This window comes from Lissotriton helveticus, chromosome 12 (assembly GCF_964261635.1).
Source record: "Lissotriton helveticus chromosome 12, aLisHel1.1, whole genome shotgun sequence".
In the NCBI taxonomy this organism is placed as follows: Eukaryota; Metazoa; Chordata; class Amphibia; order Caudata; family Salamandridae; genus Lissotriton; species Lissotriton helveticus.
The window spans coordinates 87,171,121-87,198,819 of record NC_136073.1 but is presented as its reverse complement, the minus strand read 5'-3'; the positions used below and the strand labels follow the sequence as shown (position 1 = coordinate 87,198,819).

Genomic DNA, 27,699 nt, shown 5'->3' with positions numbered 1-27,699 from the left:
TCTTCATCCATGAATGGTGGAGAGAGAAAGCGTGCCCTCATTTGCTTGGGACCATGTCCTGATGTTAAGCAGGAAAATTCCCCTTGGGATTGAAGTGGTGCAAGCAACTGCAATCTGTATGGCACCAGAGGTGGTAGAAGCATCGGCAGGCACTTCTTCAGTAGGAAAGTGCTACAGAGGTGCAGAAAGCAGACCCACACACCTGTTGTGCCCCAGGGTAGTCAGTGTAATATAGCAACTGAGATCTGGCACAAATGTTATTGGTCTACCATTAAGATCTAAATGGGCTCAAATGTTTGTATCGTGTACAGCATACTGTAACAGACTAGTGATATTGTTTTATTATTTATATACCAATGCATTTATCCTCTACATTAATTTATCATGCTTCAATAAGTTATATCCACTCTGAATTATGAAGACATTATTACATTCAAACGATGGACAAATTAAAACCATAGATATTAGCTGTTATGTTGTTTTGGAAATGTTTTATTATCTCATTGTGAGGAGCTACAACATAGGTTAAATATTCTGTCAAATATGAGCTAGGATGTTAAATATTTTCTTTTCATGAGTTTATTAGACCGCTTTGACAAAGCCTATTCGAATTGAAGGGAATACATCAAACCCTGTGAGTTCCACATAAGAGTTTATCATTTTACCTTGCCCGGTCTTGGACTTAGGATGTTTGGAACCACATAGATGGTGCCACAATACAAATCTGTGAATAAGATTGGGGTGGTCAAGTTTCAAGGCACTTAATCAGTCCAGTGCTCCTAGATGTGAGTGAGTGGCTTGCTCTAGTACAATCTAAACAATGGGATTGTTTCATGAATATAAACCCAAATGAAACAGTAAATTTGCAATGAATGTCTCTTATGTTCTGCCATCCTCCAGCTTCTTCGTTATATAAAAAATGTGAGCTTGAAAGAAAATGTTGGCAGAGGGGCCTTCTTTGATGAGCACGGAAATCCACCTGCACAGTATGATATTTTAAACTGGCAATTAAGTCACAAGGGCACCCTCAGACCTGTGAAGGTGGGCGCATATGACTCAAGTGCCCCTCCCGGAGAGACCCTCAATATTAATACCAGTTCTGTCCGGTGGATTGGAGGAGACACAAAGGTAGAATTATACACATTTTATGAAGTGGTTTAAGCTTCTGTTTTGATGTTTGTATAATAGAAAAGGTGGTTGTAAGGGTTGACAGAAAATCCTGGCAAATTTCATTGAGCAAAGAAAATGGCTCTTCGCTTTAGCAGTTGTTGACTAGTAGATTCCTAGCCACAACTCAAGTTATAAATTATCGGTGATAATTGCTTATAATTTGGCTTACATAACCCATCCTCTTTTGTGTTGCTTTTTCCACCACTGAGGTGCTCCCCTCTGTGGCGTATACTGTGTAAGGCTTTGGCTCACCAGGAAAGCTAGGCAGTTTTGTGAATCTATTATTTTTCTGTGGTGCTGCATTTCTGTTATAGATGACTACACACATATAGACACCTTCGACCATGATGAAGCATGACAACCAAACGGGTGTGTGAGGGCACCACTTCCCAAATTGGGAGAAACCCACACTCCACTACTGAGTAAGGGTGTTGACCAACCTAGCCTCCTTCTCTTCTTTCACCACCCTAAAGGAACTGCATACTCCATCGGTGATATATATAAAAGAACAAATGCTTTTTGAATAGAAACGAGGTCCTAACTATAACTGATACCTACTGGTGATCGCCAGTAGGTAGTTATAGTTAGGACCTCGTTTCTATTCAAAAAGCATTTTTTCTTGTGCCAATATGTTTGGCACCGTTTAAGGAATCTTCGCAACAGTTTCCAAAAAGAAGGTTTTCTCAGGTCGGCTCCTGTCTCGGGTTGATTCGTCAAGCGAGGGCTGAGAAAAAAGGGAGTCTCAAAACGCATTTTACCCATGTTAATTTCCATAGGAAATTTTATTACAGGCTACAGCCCGAACTGCTGAACGGAATTACACCAAATTTGGCAAAAAGGTAGTTCTTGGTTCAGAAAGCGACCTTTTTTGAAATAGTGTAAATACGTTAAGTAGTTGCTTAGAAATTGAAAAAATAAAAATATCGATATCTGAGCACCGAGGAGGGTTCGCGAACAGTCCCGAGCACGAGCTCAATTCTGATTGGCTGCAAACAATATAAACTGAAATGTGATGGCAGCCATCTTGTGACTCTGTAACAGAGTCACAAGAAAACAGTACAAATAGGCCAAAAACAAGCATTTTTCTTTGACAAAAACTGTCAAATTCTCACTGGATTCGCAAATACAGACAGAAAAATAAAAAAAATGAAACGCTTTTTTTTCTAAACGCCCCCGGGGGGGGGGGGGGGCAGGTCCCGGGGTTAATGCCTTATTAATTAGCGGGGGCCCGGGGACGCCACCTCCCCGGTGCATTCTTCATTAATGGGAGGGCCTCACGGGCCCCCAAGCCCCTGGGACCACCACCTCCCCAGGCTTTGTACTTGAAGGGAGGGGGGCCGCACAGCCCCCCTCCTGGAGCCCTCGATGGCCCATGCAATGTCATGGGGTCCCCACCCCCGGTTCATTGCCGTTTGCCAAGACAGAGCGGGAGAACGGCTCCCACACTGTCATAGCAAACCCTGCTTTGCTTTTTGGAAGCGAGAGCAGGAAGAACTGCTCTCGCTTCCTAAAAGCATAGCAGATTTGCTTTTGGGCAAGGGGAGCTGCATGTCAGCAGCTCCCCTTGCCCAAAAGCAATGCTGGCTCCCACAGGAGGCAGGGAGCCGGCAGGGACCATGGGGGCATTGGGGCTCCACCCACAGCCTCAACTTAAGGGCCAGTTCCGGGGGATAGAGTCCCCGGGGCCAAAAGTGGCCCAGGGAAGGGGGCCACACAGCCCTCCTCCTGTATAATAATACATTTTTTTTTAAAACAAGGCCATGCCCTGGGGAATGGGGTCCCTGGGGCCTAATTCGGCCTCGGGAGGGGGTGTGCAGCCCTGCCCCCACCCTGCACCACTGTGCAAACACGCCCCCTGGTGTGTTGTAAGTTGGGGGATTAAGTCACCTTCAATCCTGAGGGTCCCTGGGGGCCAACTAGCCCACCAGGTACCTGCAGTAAGCACCACAGAGCTGCTTTGCGGAGAGGTGTTCCGAGGTCACGCCCCTTTTTACACCACAATGCAAACGCAGCTTCTAGTGCACTCCTGGTGGAGCGATGAGGTCTTCTTGTGCCCTGAGGACCTCAGGACACAAGTGGACTTCATCCTCCGCCCAATCCGCTGCTGATGACGTCACATATTACATCATTCATGACATGGTCAGTGACATCACTGATGACATCTCAAATGACATCACTGAGGATATCACACCTGAAACGCGTATGGCGATGACGGCAGAGTACTCGCTGGGAGGTCATCTGTTTCTGTGCTGCTGCCTGCTAAAGAATAAAGAGGTGATTTCTTACGTAGTGTGTGGCGTCTTCACTTTTCGAGCAGCTTCAAATGGATATGTAGTGGCCGGCTCTGGCCACGAAGACGCCCCACTGCAGACTGAAGCAGGTCCATGAGTTCTCATCAATAGATGCACACCAGGAATGACGTAGCCCCCTTGGCAGGCATAAGCTGAGCAGCACATCAAATTTGCCCATAACTGCGACCCAATTGATTTTTAAACCTGTGGAGGGAAAGGTACAGCGTTTTCCACTATGGATTTTACTTACCTGAAACTACTGTTACCAAGATGCACCGATGCACACGCCCATAATGGTGGGACTATGCCAACAAAACTGCGAGTGTCAAATGATTTGAAAAGCTGTTTTCCACCATAAGCCAAAGCCAGTGATCAAGGGAAATACTCCTGAAACGCGTATGGCGATGATGACAAAGTACGCGCTGGGAGGTCATCTGTGTCTGTGCTGCTGCCTGCTATAGAATAAAGAGGTGATTTCTTACGCCGTGTGTGGCGTCTTCACTTTTCGAGCAACTTCCAATGGATATGTAATATGAAATGATGTACACCCAATTGAGGGTATAAATGGTAATGAACTGCAAGTACCGGAATGCTTTGCTGGAAAAAACACATCTGAGGCTGAGCACACCAGAGGCTTATTAAATAAACAAAGTGAGAATCGGCAACTGTGGTTTCAGGACACTTTAATGCGAAGCGCATTTGAGAAAGGAGACAGACTCTCTGAAACGCGGCAGGCAGGCAGCAAAAAGGAAAGGGCTCTGCACTAAAATGCTTCCTTCTGTTTGAATAAATGTTGGGGACAACTTACCTGGTTGTGAGTGCGGACTCATTTACAGGACAAATTTGGAGTATGTTTAAACACGGCAGGGGTAGCCGTGGAGTTGACGCGCCTTCCAAAAAAGAAGGAACCATGGCTTTGAATTATGCAAGGTCAACAGGCAACACAGGTACATGGAAAAGTAACAGAAACAGGACTTTCAGTACGTCTTTCCCTTTTAATTGTGAAAATGTTGTAAACCCAATTGAGGGTATAAATGATAATGAACTGCAAATACCCGAATGCTTTGCTGGAAAAAGAACATCTGAGGCTGAGCACACCAGAGGCTAATTAAACAAACAAAGCGAGAATCGACAACTGTGGTTTCAGGACACTTTAATGCGAAGAGCATTTGAGAAAGGAGACAGACTCTCTGAAACGCATCAGGCAGGCAGCAAAAAGGGAAGACGTCTGCAATAAAATGCTTGCTTCTGTTTGAATACATGTTGGTGACAACTTGCCTGGTTGTGAGTGCGGACTCGTTTGCAGGGCAAATTGCTCTGTAAGGGTTATCCAAGCACATTCTTGAACATTCTTTTCTCCACTTGTGCCTGATCCTTGACTGCCACTTCCAAGCAATAATGATGAAGGACTGAGCGGACCTTTATGCACCCACCTTGAAAATCTCCTGTTGGCATGTGCTGGCATGTTGTGTAGATGCAACTCCACAGCCTTTCATGGATAATGTGCCATTTCTCTTTGTGGAAAATGTTTAGTTGGGTTTCATTATGGTAGCAGGGTACCATGCAGACCTCGAGGCTCTCATTAGTCATGGCTTCCAATACCATTGATGGCTATAATAAAATTGGCAACTGGACAAATGCAAGCTGTGGATAAAATAGACCTCAACAATTGTAACTGCCTCGAAGATTAAAAAAGTCTCAAGAATGGATCTTAGAGAACCATGTGATTTCACAGGTTTGCAGAACTTTTTAATAGATCGACAGCCAACTTAGCTTGAAACTTATTCTAAAAAAACACTGTTTACTTAATTTACTGCATGGGACGAATAGGTTCCAAATGCTATTTGGCTCCAACCCTTTATTTCAATGATCCATGTCCCTCCTCACTGATTTTAAAGTCACAGAGTTGTGACATCCTTGGCACTACTAACTGTCGTAGAATGTCTACATATATCTGCAGAGGAAAGTCCTATTATATGTGTGGTATTTGTGGAATAACAGAATGACTAAGGGGCATATTTATGATTTTGCTGTGAAGCGCTGCAAGTCACCTTGCTGCGTTGCAAGACAGAGAAAGAGGAAAGATGTTCTTTGTTTAAAAGAATGCAGTGCATTCCTGTCCTTATCCCTGTGCTGGTGCCGTAGTGGCTGCCTAGTGCCAATGCAGGCACCCTTGCACCATGGTGCAAGGGAGCGAGTGTTGCATGCAAGATGAATTTTGTGAAGGGAGGGGCACCGTCCAACACAAAAACAATCCTATTAGGCATAATCCTCCATTGGAATGCAAACCACATAGAAAGAGAAAGTAACATGGAGGAATAAAGATATCTCTACTCAATACACCTTTCCTGGCAAGGCATATCTTTTTGGCTTATTCCCAGGTACCCAGTTCTGGTAAATTTGGGAATGCATCAAAAAGCATGGGAGTTGTGTGGGAACACCCACACAACACCCATGGAATGCCTTCCCAGGGCAGAGTAAAGCCACGGAGCAATTTGCATTGTGCTGCGTTATTCCACTTTTTGAGGCCACTCAGGACCATGCAAGTGGCCTTGCGGGGCTTCAAAAATCTCGTTTCTGGGTTGTGTCGCACTTGCACCACGTTGCATGTTGCAAGTATGACGCAACCAGCCTCATAAATATGACCCTATAGTTTGCATTCAAAATAAAAACCCTTCCATTGCAAGAAGAAAATCAAATCATGTCTTCATTACCAAGGATAGTATTTTTAGTGTGTTCAAGCTTACATAACTGAAGAACTCTCTTCTGCGATGAAAAATATAGTTGTTCTGTTATGTATGTAGCAGTATAAACATGCTGCAAACATTCCTTTTTATCTCCAAAGACAGTGTTTCCATTTCATTTGCAGTCATTCTAGAGGGGCTGTTTTCCATGAGACTGTCCTTTGGTTAAACTTATGCAAATAACTATCTTCTATTGTTACAGGTAGATATTTGACTCTGTTTAGCAGGTGAAATGCAGGTGGCTACTTGAATGGGCCTGTGTGGAATTGGGGCTTTGGCTTAGGACGGATGAGGCAACATAGAATCTTGGCTAACCCAGACAGAGGCCAAAATTAGAGTGATCGCCCAGCCAGTGACCTCGTGGTAACTTCCTCAGTAGAAAGTGGTCAACTTCAATAGCACTGGTGTGGGGGCTCTCCATTGGTGCATGTGCTGAAACTTGGTGGCTCATCACTGTGTCATAGGCCAAAGGAGTATAGAAGGACCAGGTTCCTGAACAGTGACGAGACCATTGAGCCTGCAAAGGTTGGTGGACTTTTATTCCTCCCTCTTATCCTGAATGAGAAGATATTCAGGCACATGCATCAAAGGTTTTTGCTATCGCAAACGGTGCGAATCTCAAAAATCGGCCGTTTGCGATCACAAAACCTGCTTTTGGAATGCATGAAGGGTGAAGGCCCTCGCAATTTGAAAATTCGCAAAGATTTTGAATTCTCAAATTGCGATTGCATTTAAGGAATCGCATTTTGCGATTCCTTAAATGCAATGCATGAAACTTTAAAAAATTGCGATTTTGCAATTAGGGGGAGCAAATTACCATGAGGTTGAACCTCATGGTAATTTGCGAAAACTTTGAAAAATGCACTTTTGTGCATTTTTCAAAGTTTCATGTTGTGCACACACATGCTCTTAGGGAATGTGTGTGTGTGTGCACAACATATGTGCACAGAATAATTTCAGGGGTGCAACCTGCACCCTTGAAATCGCATTCTCAATTTGCGATTCGCATTTAAGGAATATTAAGAAATCGCAATTTATTTAGCGATTTCTTGATGCATTGCATTTTGCAATTCCTTAATTGCGATTCCTTATTTTTCGCAATTAAGGATTCGCAAAAAGCAATATTGATGCATGTGCCTGTAAGTGCTGAACTGGTTGCTTTCAAGCCAGACCTGATCCCAACATGCTGAGTCAACTACAAGCAGAGCACTCTCTCACTCACTTTGCTGTAGTAGGAAACATATGTGACAGGGAGCCCCAAGGGACCCAGATAATGGGGCTTGATCCTCCCCATCATTGCAGTGGCCTTCTCCAAAATGTTTATTTGTTTGAAAAAGTGCAGTATATACTAGTGACATTATGGTACTAGCACACCCAACAGTAGAGTCTGCTGAAGCTAGGAGACCAGGTTAGCAGAAAAGATTGAATGTAAGATGGCTTTTTAAACAGAGCATTGACAGTCTCTTGTCTGTGATGGTCAGGGAGAGACTCCCATAGGGTGGGGGTCAGTACTCTAAAAACTCTTCAATATATCACATTTTATTGAGCAACCATCAGATTTTGCGAGCCAGGTCTAGGAGTTTGTCTTGGCGCATAGGGAGTAGTGATGCCCAAGAGAAACGTAAGACCAGTAGGATACTATTCAATAACAAAAAATCCCTGTACCCTGGACATTAGTAAGCATCCGTCTACTAGGCATGAGAACCAAATGTACTGGAATAATCTATTATATAGTTCCAGACTCACGCCCTCTCAATTTATGGTTGGGTGTGTATTCTCTAATGCCTTGCTGTCCATGAAAACTACTATTTGTAACTGCAGACTGGGGATTCCAGTGTGCCTTCAACTCGACATGTCCTCTGATGTCTGCCCTACTAAGACAGTCCATCCATCCACACTTAAATAATGAAAACAAAAAATGTGTGGCGGAGAGGAAGGTACCTCACGGTTGAACAACCCTCGGGGAAATTGGCAGATGTTATCAATACTATGCCCCTTACTCATCGGCGGTTGCCATTCCTTTTCCAAAACAGAAAACAGTGTCAAAGCAAAACTGTGCAAAACAGGAAGGTGCTGAACAAAGAGCTCAAGAAATAGCTCTCTGATGTGACAAACAATACAGAGTGAAAATAAAATCAACAGACACACCACTCGTACCGCTTTATTATTAACTCAGGTGTGTACTGCTGAGTTAAAAAGGCTGGTAGCTTACTGTCGCATACCACTACCTGTAACCAACATGTTTCACTGCCCGATAAATTTTATGGCAGATTCATCAGGGTTCACCACTCTGTCACCGCACCAGTGTTGGACATCTTTCAACAGGGAACTGTCGAGTTGAAAAGCACATATTAAAACCAATTCTGGACTAGACTTATCTCCACATTTATCCAAAAAATTAATTAAAATAAGGGGAAAATTACCCTCAACCAGCCATGTCCTCTCATACCAGCTGGTCAGGAAAGTATCCGCCCTACTGTAGATTGTAGTATCAATCTGAAAGTAATCAAAGTGTGGTTAGAGGTATACTTCCTAACCGAATAGTCCTCCTGCATAGCTATTTATTAATTTCAAGGGCAATGTCTCACATATACACAGAAGTTATGTCCCTCATTCATTACATCAGACTAATTATTTCTTAGCCCCCCATGAGCTGCACCGCACATACAGCTAAGGTTTTCATGTAAAATCCTGGCATTTATGTTACGGGACATAGGTTCTAACCATAAAGACGTCAGTCAGTCAGTCAAATTATCTTTATTCGATTATTAAAAATCATAAAAGAACGAGCATGAGTACATAACAATTCATCAGCACAAATACAAGCCAAAGTTTACATGATTAACATACTTAAAAGGTATATATTAAAAAACCAATTTAAAATCACAGTATAGACACAAAATACATTAAAGAAGTTAAACATTAAAAAAGGTTAAGAATCATTAAGAAAAGGGACCCTCCGGGAGGACAAAAAGAAATTTTGAATTAAAAATAGAGAACAATATTCAGTGGTCATTAAAGTGCCTAGCTCTAATGCGGTTCTTATTTATCCGCGCTGCAGCAACTAAAAAGCTAGCCACATGGAAAGCTACTTTAGCATTGGGAAGGAGTTGCAAAAATATCATGGCAGGTTTAACCTGAATAAAACCTTGATTACGCAGGATTGGGAGCAGGTATTTTTTCCTAATATCATTATAATGTTCACAGAACATAATAAAGTGTGTCGTGTCCTGAATAGAAAAGTGGTCACAATCACATGGGTCGGCATCACCAGGTCTACTCCAGATTGTATAGTTACCTAGAACAAGATGGATCAAATCCAAACGAAATCTCGTTAAAAGGAAACGATGGTATGAATTAGTTACCAGGAGGAGATATGGTTCTAATCCTGGACCAGATTTCAACATACTATGTTTCCTTACCGTGGGTTTACTTAACTCTATAGCTTCCCTCTCTAAGACATACAACTCATTCAAGGTATTTTTTACAGTTTTAAGGTCATCTTGAGTTATTAGGTCTGGAGAAGAAAAAAGCTCCGGGCGACCGGCATGAGTCAGCTGTGTTTGTACAAATTTAATCCACGGAATGTGTAAAGCTCTATCCAGGGCTAAAACGTCTTTTAAGATAATATGATTTAGTGAAAGCTCCTGGTTGAGCCAGGTCTTCATCCATCCTGTAACAGGGGCTAATTTTAAGGAGTCCGTTATGTATCCCAAACCTAGCTCTGCATGCAATATAAAGGTAGGTGTCGATTGGGGGACTGAAAGCAGAGATCTCAGGAACCATAAAGACGTGTAGACATGCTAAGCTTAAAAGTTCAAAACCATGCGACAGATTCTTGCCGGAAAAATGGCTGCCATTGTTTGTTTATACTCAAACGACCTATTGAAAACACTACGCTTCGATACTAGGCAGTACCCTGTAACCAAATATCCTCTCAAAAACGGGTTTACATCAATGCCAACTTTTTCATACCTGCCCCACCGATATTGCCAACTATAACTTCTAATCGCAACAGTTCTCTGTTATATGCGACTACATCATTCCTATAGCCCCCACTCCTCACCGTACAGATGTGGTAACAGGACCATAAATCATCCCAGGAACACCGTACAGCACGAATCCATGCTTTTTAAAGTTGCCCGGTTGTTCCCGGTGGAGAACACGTCCGGTCACATGACCGGGGGAGCGCATTGACATGGCAACGCGACGTTGTAGCTCCCGCTCTCCGCGCGTAATTGCAAGCGCCATCTTAAAACGGAGTTGGAAACCCGAATAGCATGGAATAACAAATCTCTATCTCGTTGTGTAGTGAATTTATACACATCCCTGATGTTGTGCCCTATCTCAGTACAAATTCGGCCCTCGTTTAAGGTTAATTATGTCTCAACTCAAATCATTCTTTTTACCCTTTAATGAATGTATTTTAAACACGCATATAGCGCCATTCTAGTTTTTTAATTTCTATCGCACAAGTACTCTTCTCATATCATCCTTGTAAGCAGACACGATGTTAGAGTGCCGACAGACTTAAATACAAGGAGGAGCATAATCATTAAGAATAGATAGTATCCAACATGTGTATCCTCCCATGTAAACTGCCCACCATGTAACTGCTTTAGTCTGTTACAACCCCCGAATTCCAAGTCGGAGATATTCATTAAAGGGTAAAAAGAATGATTTGAGTTGAGACATAATTAACCTTAAACGAGGGCCGAATTTGTACTGAGATAGGGCACAACATCAGGGATGTGTATAAATTCACTACACAACGAGATAGAGATTTGTTATTCAATAGGTCCTTTGAGTATAAACAAACAATGGCAGCCGGTTTTCCGGCAAGAATCTGTCGCATGGTTCTGAACTTTTAAGCTTAGCGTGTCTACACGTCTTTATGGTTAGAACTTATGTCCCGTATAATAAATGCCAGGATTTTACATGAAAACCCGAGCTGTATGTGCGGTGCAGCTCATGGGGGCCTAAGAGATAATTAGTCTGATGTAATGAATGAGGGACATAACTTCTGTGTATATGTGAGACATTGCCCTTGAAATTAATAAATAGCTATGCAGGAGGACTATTCGGTTAGGAAGTATACCTCTAACCACACTTTGATTACTTTCAGATTGATACTACAATCTACAGTAGGGCGGATAATTTCCTGACCAGCTGGAATGAGAGGACATGGCTGGTTGAGGGTAATTTTCCCCTTATTTTAATTAATTTTTTTGGATAAATGTGGAGATAAGTCTAGTCCAGAATTGGTTTTAATATGTGCTTTTCAACTCGACAGTTCCCTGTTGAAAGATGTCCAACACTGGTGCGGTGACAGAGTGGTGAACCCTGATGAATCTGCCATAAAATTTATCGGGCAGTGAAACATGTTGGTTACAGGTAGTGGTATGCGACAGTAAGCTACCAGCCTTTTTAACTCAGCAGTACACACCTGAGTTAATAATAAAGCGGTACGAGTGGTGTGTCTGTTGATTTTATTTTCACTCTGTATTGTTTGTCACATCAGAGAGCTATTTCTTGAGCTCTTTGTTCAGCACCTTCCTGTTTTGCACAGTTTTGCTTTGACACTGTTTTCTGTTTTGGAAAAGGAATGGCAACCGCCGATGAGTAAGGGGCATAGTATTGATAACATCTGCCAATTTCCCCGAGGGTTGTTCAACCGTGAGGTGCCTTCCTCTCCGCCACACATTTTTTGTTTTCATTATTTAAGTGTGGATGGATGGACTGTCTTAGTAGGGCAGACATCAGAGGACATGTCGAGTTGAAGGCACACTGGAATCCCCAGTCTGCAGTTACAAATAGTAGTTTGTTATGGACAGCAGGGCATTAGAGAATACACACCCAACCATAAATTGAGAGGGGGTGAGTCTGGAACTATATAATAGATTATTCTAGTACATTTGGTTCTCATGCCTAGTAGACGGATGCTTACTAATGTCCAGGGTACAAGGATTTTTTGGTATTGAATCGTATTGAGTGGAGGGCTATCCATTAGGTACCCACGTTTCCCTCTCAGCTCCTTTTTGCTATTACAGTAGGATACTATGCCTGCAGTTCAAGCAGTGGCAGCTCATCCGCTATGGCGGAGGAACATCGCCTCCCCTGCTATGGTGAGGGAACATCGCCCCGCTGCCAGCACCCTTAAAAACATGAAAAATTAACGATAATAAAATCGGTTTAAAACCCATTCTAATATTGTTTTATTTTTCTTGTGCCAAGTATTAGGGGTGGGGCCAGGTGGGTGACAGTACTTGAGGGGGAATGGTGGGCACTTTTATCAGTGTGCATGATGGTTTGTGCAGCCATCTCAGGCTCTCTCCAACCCCAGCTGCATTGCCTGGTTGGAGAGAGCAGGCAGAGGCTTCCAGTCTGCCTGGGAAAGCAAATTCATGGCCAATCCTGAAACTGCTCCCGTTCATGACAGCTTCTTCTGTCTGGGAGGCTGTGCCTGCCTTCAGTGGAGACAAGAGGAGCAGAAGAGCGCAATGCTGGAGTGCAGCAGGTAAGTTATTTTCAATTTTTTTTATTTGTCTTCATCGTCCACCATTCACCCTTTGCCTCTTTTCCCTGACATGAACCGCTCCTGAGGATGGCAAGAAACTGAAGTTGTTTTATTTTATTTGTTATTTTTATTTAATGCGATTTTATATAGCGTGAACTTTACCCAACGGTGTCAGAGCGCTTTACATAAGAACCAGTTGCAAAACATAAGGATTTAGGATTACATGCGTTACATAAAAGATACAAACAGAAAAAATTGCAAATGTACAAATAGTAAGGTCATTCAAGAAAGAGATACAAATGGATATACTCTAAGAGTCACATAGGAATAGTGGTTGATGAGGAACAAGTTGACGGTTCATCTTCCCTTTGCCACGTGATCACATTTCTTAAGACCATAGATGAAGAAAAAAGGTGTGTTCTACAGTTGCTGATGTTTCCTCAGATATAGTACATTATCATACTCCAGACAGGCCAGTATTAGGAAACCAACAACATAGGCAAGTTGCTCATGAGGGATGAAATGTGCAATCTTTAAATTAGATCACTGAAGCGAAAAGCAGGAGGACCAAATAATCCGAACCTGGGTCTCAAAGCTCCAATTGTAATTAAACCATACAAGAGTGTCTGCTTTGGTTATTTGTGTATCTACCAGGAGCATATTTATAAAAGAATGTTGGGGCATGGAGCTGCACCAAATTTAGCAGTGCCACGCTCTGACATTGTCAAAACGGAGGGATGCGCCGTATTCTCATCCCTGTGTTTTCCCTAGTGCTTTGTAAAAAAGGTTTGCTAGCACCAGCGCAGGCACCTTGCCGCCATTTTGCAAGGGTGCCTGTGCTTCAGGGACAAATGTTTATATGGAGGAAGGGACACCTTACTGCATATAAACAATTAATAAAGGCGATTTGTATCTTATATGTGTTCCATGACATTAACTATTTGCGCTGTCTCAGCCTTGTAAATGTTGGGCAGCATCAAACAGCAATGGATGTTGCTGTGAAATGGCTGCAGCAACTCCCATTGCAAGCCCCTTTGCCACAGAGGACTGCAGCAGAAAGGGGCATATTTACAGGGTGCCACTAAGCCATGCAAAGTAGCATAGCGCCACCTCATAAATATGGAAAATGGCGCTGCGCCAACGGAGCATCAAAAAAAGTGATGCTCCTGTGGAGTTGAGGGGTTGTAAATATGCCCCTAAGTGTGCTTGGGTGAGAACAAGGGGGCATATCAACAACGAGGGGCAATAATTATCCCCCAGCGCACATATCACTGATTTCCCTAACGCCCGCTATTGCTGAATTAAATCGCTGAATTAGCACATTATCATCAACGCATAACTCAAGGGCGATATATAATCCAGCGATAGCGGGGAAATGGCCGTTTTGCAGCTAACATCGCTGGTTTTCCAGTGATGTTCCCTGCAAAACGGCGATATGCTTGATGATACGACTCTGTGGTCATAACACATCCATCCACCCACCTCCCATTGTCAACATACATTAGTCAGGATTTTACCAGACGTTAGTTTTTGGCGAAAACCGGGGTTTTAGCCAAAAACTAACATCTGCTAAAATCCTGAGGGCCAACTTACAAATATCGCGATGTGCATTTAGCGATAATTTACAAGGAAGTCCGTCAGGGGTACGCCCAATGATGCCCACTTTGCATCTTATTAGAGATGCAAAGTGAGACGTCGCAAAACAGCTGCTTACATGCGCTAATGCATGTTAGCACTGACTTGCAAATAGGGCGAAAAAATTATCTCTGCTTTTTTGGCTTTAAAAGCCAAAAAAGCGAAGATAAGTCCCTTGTAAATATGTCCCAAGGTGAGCCTTGCAGAAACTGGCTTTCATCTGGGCCCGTCTATCCTATTCTCTTCGACATGGTAGGAGTGACTGGGACATCCAGCTCGATTCTCTAGTCTCCCCGGAGACTTACATAAGCATTAATAAACATCTTTGAAGACTTGGTGGTGGTGCCTCAGCTTCTATGCACTTATGCAGTAGACACTGGCACAGTCACAGAGCAGGAACAATGAAGACAGTAGCAGGCATGGGGGTACTGTTTTCTGGTGGTATGTTCATCTTTTTTATCTACTGTTGTCGGTTATTGGGCACCATTTGTACAGCAGGGTCATATTTAAATATTCTATAAAGGTTTATCTGGTTGCCAGCTGATGAAGATTCTTAAATAATCCTCTCAGAGGTGAGAAAGCATCTAACGTAAAAAACCCAATACATTTTCTGAATTTTACATTCATTTATTGAAATGTCTCTTTAGTACAGAGATGCACTATTACCTTTTCCTCTGAAAACAGATATTGTACAGTGAACATGTTACAATATACTCACCGTATCAGATTGTATGGACTTTCTAAAAGACTAGGGTATAAACACGCAATGAAGAATTCTAAAATGACCAAATGTAATGTGGGTAAGATTAGACTTCGGCCGACTCATTAACTAAAACAAGAAAGCCAATGGTGGATTGGCAAATTGTGGGTAACTAACATGTTAAAAGTGCAGAGGATTCCAAGCTTTAATGCAGGAACTCTTGGTCAGCAACTTTATTTCAGACAAGGCCCTCCAAGTACTTCACAATAAAGGATGTTAAGTTATGAAAGCTTTTTGTTGTATTTCCTTTACTTGTATTTTGTTGTATCGCTTTAAGATCTACATTCTATGTTACTGATGTCATATGGTGCTTTGGTTTGTCTGGATTCTTGCCTGTCAGTTAGCTCCCTGGCTTTCTGATGGGAACACCAGTTATTCTCTGTAGCATTCAATAAATACCTTTTATCTATTTCTACTCTGGTATCCGCCTCCCTACTTCCATTACAACACATGGCGACGAGGATGGGATGCGAACCCACGCGTGCAAAGCACAATGATGGGTGCTGTGTTAAAGGGGGTGAGCAATGTGGTATATTTTCAGGACGATGTTTTGATTTTCGGAGAGACTGTGGAAGAACACAATTTAATTTTGAAAGCGGTTTTGGAAAGGATGGAACAGGCAGGGTTGACGTTGAAGAAAGAGAAGTGTAAGTTTGCGGTGGAGGAAGTGGAGTACCTTGGCTATACTCTGTCTGTAAATGGGGTGAGACCAAAGAGAGATCTGTTGGAGTCTATTAGAGGTGCACCAGCTCCATGTGACAAGGACCAGTTGAGGTCTTTCCTTGGTCTCATAGAGTACTATGCGAAATTCGTAAGGAATTTTGCAGGGAAAACTGAGAAAATTAAGGTGCTATTGAGGAAGGGATGCAAGTTTGTGTGGGACGTGGAGCAGGAGGATTGCTTTCAGAAGATCAAGAAAGAAATATGTGAGGCTGGTATTTTAACACCTTTTGTTACCAATCGCAAGTCCGTTTTGACAGTGGATGCGAGCGCTGTGGGGATTGGTGTGGTGTTAGCTCAGATGCATGATTCCGGGTTGAAGACAGTTGCTTTTGCGTCAAGAACTCTCACAACTGCAGAGAGGAATTATTCTATAATCGAGCGAGAGGCTCTAGCTGCAGCATGGGGTTGTGAGTACTATAGGATGTATTTGTGGGGGTTCAAGTTCACGTTGTTGACGGATCACAAGCCCTTGGTTAAAATGTTATCACCTGGTGGGGCTGGAAAAGGATCAGCGAGGTTAGCTAGGCTGGCTGCGAGGATTCAGGAGTACTTGTATAGTGTGGAGTACATTCCTGGATGGAGGAATAGCCAGGCTGATTGTCTTTCTAGACTTCCGCTACCTTGGGAGGTGGTGGATAAGCTGGGGGTGGAATCATTTAATTCGAAGGGGTCTGTGGCAGCCGTGGATGAAGTGGTGGATATGTGTGCTGGGGCAGTGAGTAGGAGTTGGTGGAATACCTGTATGGTAAATGATGAGGTGCTGAGAGAGGTGAAGGATTTAATTGTGAAGGGTTCAAAGAGAGAGAGTTGTTTATCTCCTGCTCTTCGAGCGTATTTGAAGGTTTTGGAGCACTTGTCGATTTTAGACAAAGAAGGTTTCATCATTTTGAAGGAAGACAAGTTTATTCCCCCACAGGAGGTGAGGTTCACCCTATTCAAGATAGCTCACGAGGGCCACCTGGGGCAGTCTCTTACTAAGAGGAGAGTGAGGGAGCATTTTTGGTGGCCAAGCATGGATCGGGAGATCTCTGAGTGGGTTGAGAGATGTACGGATTGTTTGGAGAGTGAGAAGAGGCTTATGGTTGGTGTTCAGAGTGGGTGTGGAACAATAGAGGACCCAGGGGTTCCGTGGCATACTATATGTCTTGATTTTATTGGTCCTTTTTATCAGCTGGGTCATGATATGAGGTTTGGTTTGGTGGTTGTAGATGTTTGTTCGAAGTGGTTGGTGGTCAAGTTTACGAAATAAATCACTACGAGAAGCACGATTGATGTGTTGAAGGATATTTTCAGGGAGGAAGGTTTTCCCATGAAGATTATCACTGATAATGGGACGCAATTGACTTCAGTGGAGATGGTTAGTTTTTTGGAGCAGTGTGGCATTGTGCATTCGAGGACGTCGTTGTACAACCCACAGGGGAATGGCATGGTTGAGAGGGCGAACCGGATGGTTAAGGGGGCAATCCAGATGGCCCTGTCATCTAGGGTGAATGTGAGGGAGTTGGTTAATGATTTGGTTTGGGCCTACAGAACCACTGAGAATGGTGTGACTGGGAAGATCCCTTTTTGCGTGATGAGAGGGCGTTTGGCCGGTACCAAACTTGTTGCGGCATGGATGAAGGAGTGTTTGCGTACCGGAGTTTTGGAGAAGTGTGAGGATGAAGGGGAGGCGGCGAGTAGGTGTAATTTTGCGGTGAATGATTGGGTGAAAGTGAAACCAGGACATGTTGGTGTTGGATTAACGAAGTTCAGAGGCCCGTTTAAGGTCAAGTCTGTGCATAAGAGGTTTGTGACTTTATTTAATGGGGAGCATTGGAATTTGAGGCGGGTGGCTCTGTACAAGAAAGCGGAAGAGGGGGTTGGTTTGTCTCAGTCTAACCGGGCGTTGGAATCGAGTGTGGGTGGCAGTAGTGGTGATGTGGGAAGAGAGCAGAGGGAAAGGAGACCACTTAGGTACTTGCAAGATTTTGTTTGTGAGTGAGTGTTGTTTGCGTAGTTGAGGGCATGAGCATGTTTTGTTTTGTTTTTTTCTTGTTTTCAAAAAAAAAAAATGTTTTTCTTTCATGGGAAGGGAAGAGGATATGTTGTATTTCCTTTACTTGTATTTTGTTGTATCGCTTTAAGATCTACATTCTATGTTACTGATGTCATATGGTGCTTTGGTTTGTCTGGATTCTTGCCTGTCAGTTAGCTCCCTGGCTTTCTGATGGGAACACCAGTTATTCTCTGTAGCATTCAATAAATATCTTTTATCTATTTCTACTCTGGTATCCGCCTCCCTACTTCCATTACAACACTATTCAATGCTGGAAAAACTACTCGATAAATAGAAAATTGTTGTCATGTGTATGTGCATCTAATCTCCGGCTATTCTTCACTCTACTCTGTTTGGTTGCAGCTACAAAATTAACTCATTTTTTCTACATTGTGTTGCAAACAAGATGGCATTTATACCCCATTGTCATGCTCTGGACTTGGTTCTCACTGCAATTTCCATGGTTGAACTTTGTGCCCTTCAGCTCATCTAGGCAACTCAGCAATGGCTGTAATCTTGCCCGTCACGTGCAAGCTGCTTTGAGTCTCCTATACATGACAGAATGTTCTTCATAAAGATCTGCATTTCTTTCATACTTTGTTAAGCTTACATGGAATCATAACATTCTGTAAAAGTGTCCTAAAATTATATGCAACATATATTTGGCCTCATTGTGAATTCACTGAGTTTAAGGGGGTGGTCTAGAAATAGGGAATCTGGCCGGTATCTTTAAACATAAATCTAGTTATTACAATTTATTATCGCCAGAATTCAAAATATCCTGCAGACCTGGGACTATCAGTTAGATCTCCGCATGGCTCTGCCCATAATGAGTGTAACAGGCATCAGGCGTTTTCCCAGGAGGCTGGAAGGATGGGGGCTGGTTTTCCAGCAGTGGGGACTGTTTTTTGTTACTTGGCGCCGGTTTTGCAGCAGTGCTGCAATATCGGCCCCCAGTACCAAAAGCAGCAGTGCCCAGTCCGGCCCTGGCTCTGTCTTATTCAAGGACTTTTCATCTTCCGTTTAACTTCTGCTCTGGGCAGGGAGTAAATAAGATCAGGGAGACAAATGAGCGTTAGAAGGCAAGGTCAGGGTGTGCAGAGATTGACAGATTGAGAACTTCTTTGCCTCTGCAACCATGTCTGTATTACGGCGTGGGCGCAGAGGCAAAGGGGTTCCCTCATTTGCAATGGGAATGCCCCCCTCAAATGAGATGACGCCCTTTAACGATAGCGCTGGCGCTTTAAGTTCGCCAGCCCTATGGGTATTACAGAAGGGGCTGCACAAGCGTCTGCGGCTCCTTCTATAATACTATTTTGCTCCAGGGGCATGCAAAGCGGGTGCAAATGCCTGTTGCACCCCTGGGGCACTTGTATAATACAGCACCAGAACCACTTGTGATCCACTGTAGCTCCCGAGGACACAGCTCCTCCAATCCTAGAATGAAGGTCAAAATGAATTAAATGTATTAACATGATGATTGAAAATATGACACTGAGAGAGAGAGTATCTTTGGTAATAATATGAACCTATTTCTTTGCCCAGGTACCTGTCTCTGTGTGCAGTCCCTTATGTTCCCCAGGATCTAGAAAAGTTGCAAAAGAGGAAGAACCTGCATGCTGCTTTCTGTGTGTTCCATGCCCTCAAGGGGCAATTTCTAACCAGACAGGTGATGTCCTCTTACAAGAGAGTTACATTTTCTATTTATCATTACTTTTTTATTAGAAGTATTTATAAAGACTGAATCTAGCCCCAAAGGGCAGTAGAGTCCTATACACAGCAAAAGAATGTGCAGGAAATAAGGGCACACAAATACAGATTAACATTTACATTGGGACATGATAGCAATATTTTTGTAAACATTCAGAAGTGATCGAAACATAGCATTGCAGTGGGGTGAGATTTAGGAGGGCAGGGATGAATTCTAAGATAGATGGCACAAATTTTGTGAGGTGATGAGCTTTAAGATCTACCCTAAGTTGTACCCAGGCAGAAGCGAGTTGATGATGTAAATGCAGGTTGTTCCAGCATCTAGAGTGAAATTCAATAAACGTATCTTGGTATATGCATCCAAATTTCCAATTTGGTTATTGAATTTCTCCTGGCAGTGCAGGTGTCACTGGGTCAGTTCGGTTTACAGGAGTGGCAGTTAGGTGCTTACCTGGACAACCCCAATGACAAGAACACCTCATTCCTGCTGGAGAACCTCACCGCTATCAGAATCAAACAACTGCTCACCTCCCCAACCCACTCAGCAGGACACACGCTCAACCCCATATTCTCCACGAGCAGCAACATCACCTTCAGCGGCACATCCAAGCTCCTTTGGACCAGCCACAGCTGCGTCCACTTCTCCTTCACCAAACCCACCGTACACCACCTCCCTAAGCAAAACTCCACCATAGACATCTACAGACACTAGCACCTCAGCACATAACCTCCATTGAGGTATCTCCAACTGCACTAACACACTGGCTCCCCTCAAGAAAGCCCCAGACAAGCGACACTCCAAGAAAGCCATCTGATTCTCTCCTGCCCTTCATGAGTCCAGACACAGCTGTAGATGGCTCAAGAAGAGATGGAGGAGCAGCAAGACCCCAGAAGACCACTCAGCCTTCAAAGCAGATGTCACAGAACACCACCCCTTCATTAGAACAACAAAGAAACCAGCTCTACAAGAAAGGATCAATGTTGATGCACTCAATAGCAAAGAACTCTTCGGTCTGGTCAAAGGATTCACCAAACCCAGCACAAAAAGAACAGACATTCAATGCTCCCAAGACCTCTGCAACAACCTCAGCACCATCTTCCACTGCAAGATTAAAGAGATCCACAACAGCTTTGACAGCCTTGATGCCCTCCCACCCCAACCGCAACCACTGCACCCAATGACACTGGACCCCATCAGACCCTGCACAGCTGTACTCCCCTCACCGATAAAGATCATCCACTCTGGAGCACCATCCGACTCGTGGCGCACCATATCTTTAACAGAGCTGACAGCTCCATCTCCCCTAAACTCTGCCGCACCATCAACTGCTCCATCAACTCAGCCCCCTTCCAGGAAGACTGGAAACACACAGAGATCAACCCCTTGCTAAAGAAACCCTCTGCCAACCTGACAGACCTCAAGAACGTCAGACCCATCTCTCCACATCCCTTCCCAGCCAGGGTCCTAGATAAGGCCATCAATGTCCAACTTTCTGAGTTTATTGATGCAATCCAAATCCAGGACCTCTCCCAATCTGGCTTCCAAAGCAACCACAGCAACAAGAACCCCCTCCTCGCTGCCACAAATGATGTCTGCACCCTCCTCGACCGTGGCAAAACTGCAGCCCTCATCCTCCTAGACCTTTCGGCTACGTTCAATACCATTTCCCACCACACCCTATGCCCAAGTCTCCACGATGCCAGCATCCACAACAAAGCCCTGGAATGGATCCGGTCCTTCCTCACCGGCCGAACACATCGAGTCAGACTACCACAGTTCTACTCTGAACCAATGAGGATCAGCTGCAGAGTGCCACAGGGCTCCTCCCTGAGCCCCACTCTCTTCAATATCCAACATGTCCCTGCTCACAGCCATCATCAGGAACCACAGACACAAGCCAATGACACTCAACTGATTCTCTCCCTCACCAATGAATCTGCAGTCACCAAGAACAATTTCCACAACCCGATGAAGGCTGTCGCCACCTGAATGAAGGACAGCTGCCTCAAGCTCCACTCATAGAAGAATGAAGTCCTTATCCTGGGCGCCACCCCCTCTGCCTGGGAAAACTCTTGGTGGCCCACAGCATTTGAAACCCCCACACCCACAGACCATGCAGGAAACCTCTGCATCATCCTGGACTCCTGGCTCACTATGAATCACCAGATCAACACTGGCTAATCACCCTGCTCTGAAAGATCTTCAAGTGGATCCCCACTGTGTCCAAAAAGATGGTCATTGGTCACCCATACACACATCAGCAACAGACTCCACTATGGCAACATACTCTACTCTAGCATCACTCAGAATCTCCTCAAGAAACTGCAGAACATTCAGAATGCATCCGCCAGACTCATCCTCAACATCCCCCGCTGCAGGCCCATCCCTGCTACCTGAGAGACCTCCACTGGCTCCAGTCAACAAAAGAATCACCTTCAAGTTCCTCACAAACACCTACAAACCCCTACATGACGTTGGACCTGTATACTTCAACCATCGCATTGCATTCCACCCACCCACCAGAGATCTCTGCTCAGCCCAGGTGGCCCTGGTCACCATTACACGCATCTGCAAGACCACAGCTGGAGGAAGGTCCTTCTCATACTTCGCAGCAAAGACCTGGAACACCCTGCCTCTCCACGTCAGGCACTCACCGTCACTGCCTCAGTTCAGGAAGGACTTCAAGACCTGGCTCTTTGACTGAACCACATTGTTTTTGATGGCTCAGCAGTACCCCCCCCCCCCAGCACATTGAGACCCCTACTGGTGAGTAGATGCACTCTATAAGACACATGATTGGTTTGATTGATAGAGGTTCGCTGATGTTAACTTCATTTGAGGTCACATAATTGATTATGAATTGCATTCTGGTTCTGCATGGGAGGCAATGAGTTAAAGTACGAAATATATGCTTAAACTTTATTTGTTTGTTGATTATTTGAGATACCGCAAAGATCAACAATGAGGTCTTTGGGAGACCAGTGAGTAAAGCATCTCTTCTGTTATAAGGCCAGGGCGTGAACCATGTAATAGAAGACTACAGAGAGAGGAAGGGTCTGCTTGTCCACCATATTGTGGTCTGCAATCAAGCTGTTTTTGCATTTGTCTTTTAATGGAAACATCAAAGTACAGATATGTTACATCTATATTTTGTTTTGCTATTTCAGATTCCATTGATTGCTTCAAGTGCCCCTGGGACCAGTGGCCAAATCAGAAACAAGATAGCTGCATTCTTAAGATTATAGAATTTCTGCACTATGAGGAGCCTCTAGGAACTATGCTGACAGCAACCACCATTCTGTCTTCCATTCTGCCTGTTACAATCCTCGGACTCTTTGTTTATTACAGAAACACCCCAATTGTCAGAGCAAATAACCGTGAACTAAGCTTCATTTTGCTCCTGTGTCTCACACTATGCTTCCTCTGCTCATTAGCTTTCATTGGCTACCCCTCACAAGAGAAATGCCTTCTGCGCCAAGTGGCCTTTGGCATCACCTTTGCTGTTTGTGTCTCTTGCATCTTGGCTAAAACCATCATGGTGGTCATCGCCTTCAATGCCACCAAACCAAACAGCAATTTAAAGAAGTGGATTGGGCCCCAATTATCATACATAGTAATCAATGTCTGTACTCTCATTCAAGTACTTTTCTGCATCTTTTGGCTAGTTCTTGCTCCACCTTTTACTGAACGTAATATTACTTCTAAGCCAGGAATTATAGTTCTTGAGTGTAATGAAGGGTCCTCTATTGCTTTCTGGGGCATGTTGGGGTATCTTGGACTTCTAGCCACAATCAGTTTCATAGTGGCCTTCCTAGCCAGGAAACTGCCTGCCAGCTTTAATGAGGCTAAGTTCATCACCTTCAGCATGCTTGCCTTTCTCACAGTCTGGCTCTCATTTATTCCTGCCTATCTCAGCACACAGGGTAAATATATGGTGGCCATGGAGATTTTTGCTATCTTATCATCTAGTTCTTCCTTGATTTTCTGCATATTTTTCCCCAAATGCTACATCATTTTGTTTAGATCTGAGATTAACACAAAAGAATATTTGTTGGGAAGAGAGACTGCCAAAGTACAAAGTTGAAAGGAATGTAAAGATACATTTTCTTTGTATCAATAGCTTCATGATTTCTCATAAGTTACTCTAATTCAAAATTTGTTGGACCTAAGAAGAGCGGATAGTAACAATTAGTGGTTTTATGATTTGAAATACTTGAAAGTTAATGGCATGAGTAAATGATGGAGGGGATGTTATTTCTCTGTAAGTTTTCTTATCCCTCCAAATCTTCTGTCTCCTCTTTTTACCAGTGCCTCAGAGTTTGATTGCTTTGTCATCCCTCCATTTATTGTTTTATTTTAGATGCAGTGTGTTAGACCTGCCGTCCTGGGTGTGGTTTTCCCCTAGCCTTATGCCTCAGGTCACCTGTTTTTGCTGACTTTATTTTGCTGGCCTTCGGACTCTGCACACTTTGCCACTGCTAACCTGTGCTAAAATGCTTGTGCTCCTTCCATAAAACATTCTAACATTGGCTCATAAACAATTGGCAATTTACTTGTAAGTCCCTGGTAAAGTGGCACTACCTGTGCCCAGGGCTTATAAATTAAATGCTACCAGTGGGCCTCCAGCACTGATTGTGTCACCTACTTGAATATCACTCTAAACAGGTCTCAGACCTGCCATTTCAGAGCCTGTATGTGCAGTTTAAAACTGCCATTTCCACCTTGCAAAGTAAATCCTTGCCATACCCAAAGCTTCTTTTTCATTGCATCTAAGTCACTTCTACGGTAGGCCCTGAACCACCCAGAGGGCAGGGTGCAATGTATTTAGAAACAAGGACATCTACTTTTAAGATTTACATGTTCAGGTAGTGAACAACTCTTAAATCATTTTTTCACTACTACAAGGCATACCTATCCCATATGACAAAATTTGAATTACCATACTACATTTTGTGTAATTTACAAATAGGAGTAGGTAACCCATTCATGTTTGGTGTCTCTGGAATCACAATTTAAATTCCTAACTTTTGGTGCAGTTGGATATTAAATTGCAATTCTGAAAATGGCACTTTTAGAAAGTTTCCATTTTCTTGCCTTAGCCATTTTGTGCCTGCAGCCTGTCTCTGGGTCACATGACTTTGTGTGGGTGACAGTGGGTTTTGTGTATTTCTCCTAAACAGCCACACACAATGGCTAACTTGTTGGGCCATCACTGGCAGGATGGACGGAGTAGCGGGGCCCAGCCCCAGTTACAAATACATAGATTGTGACCTGCCTCCACACAGAGTTCTGTATACCCTCTGTAGATATTGTGGAGCCAGGGTCAGGAAGGCAAGGCATCTGTTCGCTTAAAAGATAAGCCTCAGGAAGCTTTTCCACTCTTCAAAGGCACAACTGTGTAGAAATACTGGACATCAGACGCCACTACTTCCGTAACTTCTGGACCTGTGGATACTCTGTCAGAAATTCCGCTGTGGTGCGGGCGATTTGAATAGTGGCCGTTCTCCCCACATGCCCACTGTGAAGCATGACGGCCGGGGGCCGTCTCGAGCATGCAAGGGGTCAAATATCTTCAATTCTACTATTTGTATTTTTGTTGTTTTGGTTTTTCTTTATAAAGAAAGTACTTTTTTTCTAACTTGGTGTGGGATCCCTATTGTATGGTATTTTCACTGTATTACTGTTTAACATGTTTCACAAATACTTCAACCATTGCCTCTAGATTAAGCCTGACTGCTCTGTCCCAAGAAACTAGAGGGTTGAGCACAGTTTCATTTAGGGTTGGCTTGTGTCTCACTCTGGCAAGAATTGTGGTTGCTGCTTGACCAGGGCTCACACCCCAGTAACCAACAACCCAATTTCTCCCTTAGAGATATTGAGTCCTGGTTTCAAAATGTCATGTCTTCCTAACCGAAGGCACCATCTTCTTCCATGTTTATCAGTTTACACATTCCAATTTTTTGGGGGGACATTGCCATTAAAACATGAGACAGGACTTCACATTAATTGGCAATGAACTGAAAAAAGTAGAGCTAACAATAATTCAGCATTTCCAGTTAAGAAAAGCAGTCATTTCTTACTGAGTATGTGCCATGGTGGTTATTTTAACATGCTGAATATACATTGGCTCCCAAACTCCTGTTCTTCTGCACTAAACATATATTTGCATGCATGAAACTTCAATGGGCATGCTATGTAGCCTTGCTTTCCTGTCATTCCCCTTTACATGCTTCCTGTTGTAGTCAGTTTGCTTCGGAAACATGAAACCCCATTATTTAAAAAATCCCTACATATAGAAGGCAGCAAAACCCTGATAGTGATGAATTATGCAAAATAATCTTGCTCCTCCAGAGAGGGTGGGAAAAATGTTGAAGTACTGAGTCAATGTTAATTCCTGTCAGAAGCGGCTAGTGCAGTGTTCCTTACAAATACCTCCATGTCCCCTTCCCTGATGGCAGAAGGGGGGTTCTGGGATACCCTTCGACAATGGTAAGGCTTTGAGACACCAACAGTCTCCCCTCAAATATATACCTCGCATTGAGACAGGGCATTGTAAGGCAATGGACTATTTTGCTTGGAAACAATGGGCAAACCTTATCCCACTTCTTCACTTATCTGATGGCAGTATTACATTGGAGATCATGATGATGAGTATTCACCAACAAGGGGAGTCCCCGTCTATTACCAGTGGGCCTTCTGACATTGGAGGAAGCACCTGCCCTATGGGAGACCCCTGCCAATGTGTAGTAAATTATGGAATGAAGTTTGCAACCTTGATCAAATGTTGTTTAACCGGATTTTGAAATCACTGATGGAAAAGTAAACTCCCATAATACATTTAATTGTTAGCCCTCTTGTTCTGTGGGGAAGTTCCAGTAGCTCCTCCCTCACTCAACACATCAGATCTATGAGCAAACATCCATTAGATTGATGATTACTTGTGTGTTCTCAAGGGACCAATTCAGTGTTTCATACTGACTCTCCTGTGAATGCTAAGATATGGAGCATAACTGTGATGATCTTGAGGAAAGGGAACATCAATATAATATAAAATTGCTTAGGCTCCTGTAGCATGGGAACCATCATAAAGTACTGGGTGGTTTCCAAGCAATATTTAATTCTAAATTGTAACAGAAATGAGGCTTGAGGTGTACATTTGACATAGTGTACAGCTGCACCATACTAATAAAGAACTAACAGAAGATCCGCAACAAATTTAAAGGTACTAACTTCTTTGATTTCCAAAATCATCAGGTCAGGGTTTTTTACTTCCTTTCAACTTTCAGTGATTACTATCTGGCTGAATGATAAAAACAAGATCTGCAACATGTGGAATTTCCTTTGTCTTTAAATGTTATTCATGCGGCATTTGGAGGTGTCACTGGAAATATTTTCAGACCATGGGATGGCTCATAGATGGACTGTGCTACAGGTCAGAATGGTTTGTAACACAGCCCAATGTTAGACCTGATAACCTTGGTGTGGTCTTCCCTCAAACATGTTGCTTTCAGCACCCCAGTTTTTTAATGTAGTTTTTGTTGGTGGTGGGACTATGTGCATATTACCACTGCTAGCCAGTTGTAAACTGCTTTGTGCTCTCTCCTTCAAACATGGTAACATTGTACTACACCTAATAAGTACACTAAATGTACTTGTTCATCCTTAATAAATGGTACTACATGTGTACAGGGCCTGTGAATCAAATTACACTAGTGGGTTTGCGGCACTCACTGTGCCACCCACAAAAGTAGCCTTTTTTAAACATGTCTTAGACCTGCCACTGCAGGTTGTGATTCAGTTTTAAAACTGTCTTTTCAGCCTGGCAACATAAATGATTTGCCAGGCCTAAACCTTCCTTTTAATCACATATAAGGCATCCTTAAGGTTGGCCCTAAAGGCCCTTAGGACATGGTGCATTGTTTTTTAAAAGTAGGACATACGTTCTTAAGTTTTATATGTCTTGATAGTGAAAAACTCCTAAATTTGTTTTATACTATTGTAAGGCCTATCTCTCTTGTGGGATAACAGTAGGTCACATTATTACATTTATTAAGAGCTAACTTTTTATTTGGAGAAGGTCATGAAGTCATGTTTAGACTCAAATGAATTGTAA

The 27,699-nt window shown here is 43.4% G+C and overlaps 1 protein-coding gene across 1 annotated transcript in view; it reads left to right on the top strand.

Moving 5' to 3' along the window:
* The window catches only part of LOC144797892 (extracellular calcium-sensing receptor-like), a 59,676-nt gene extending 36,006 nt beyond the window's left edge, over positions 1 to 23,670 (top strand). Inside the window, exons 4-6 of the mRNA XM_078668695.1 lie at positions 901 to 1,128; positions 19,421 to 19,544; positions 22,754 to 23,670. Coding sequence (XP_078524821.1) covers positions 901 to 1,128; positions 19,421 to 19,544; positions 22,754 to 23,670 — 1,269 coding nt within the window. The remainder of the gene's footprint in view (positions 1 to 900; positions 1,129 to 19,420; positions 19,545 to 22,753) is intronic.
* The last annotated feature ends 4,029 nt before the right edge of the window (positions 23,671 to 27,699 follow it).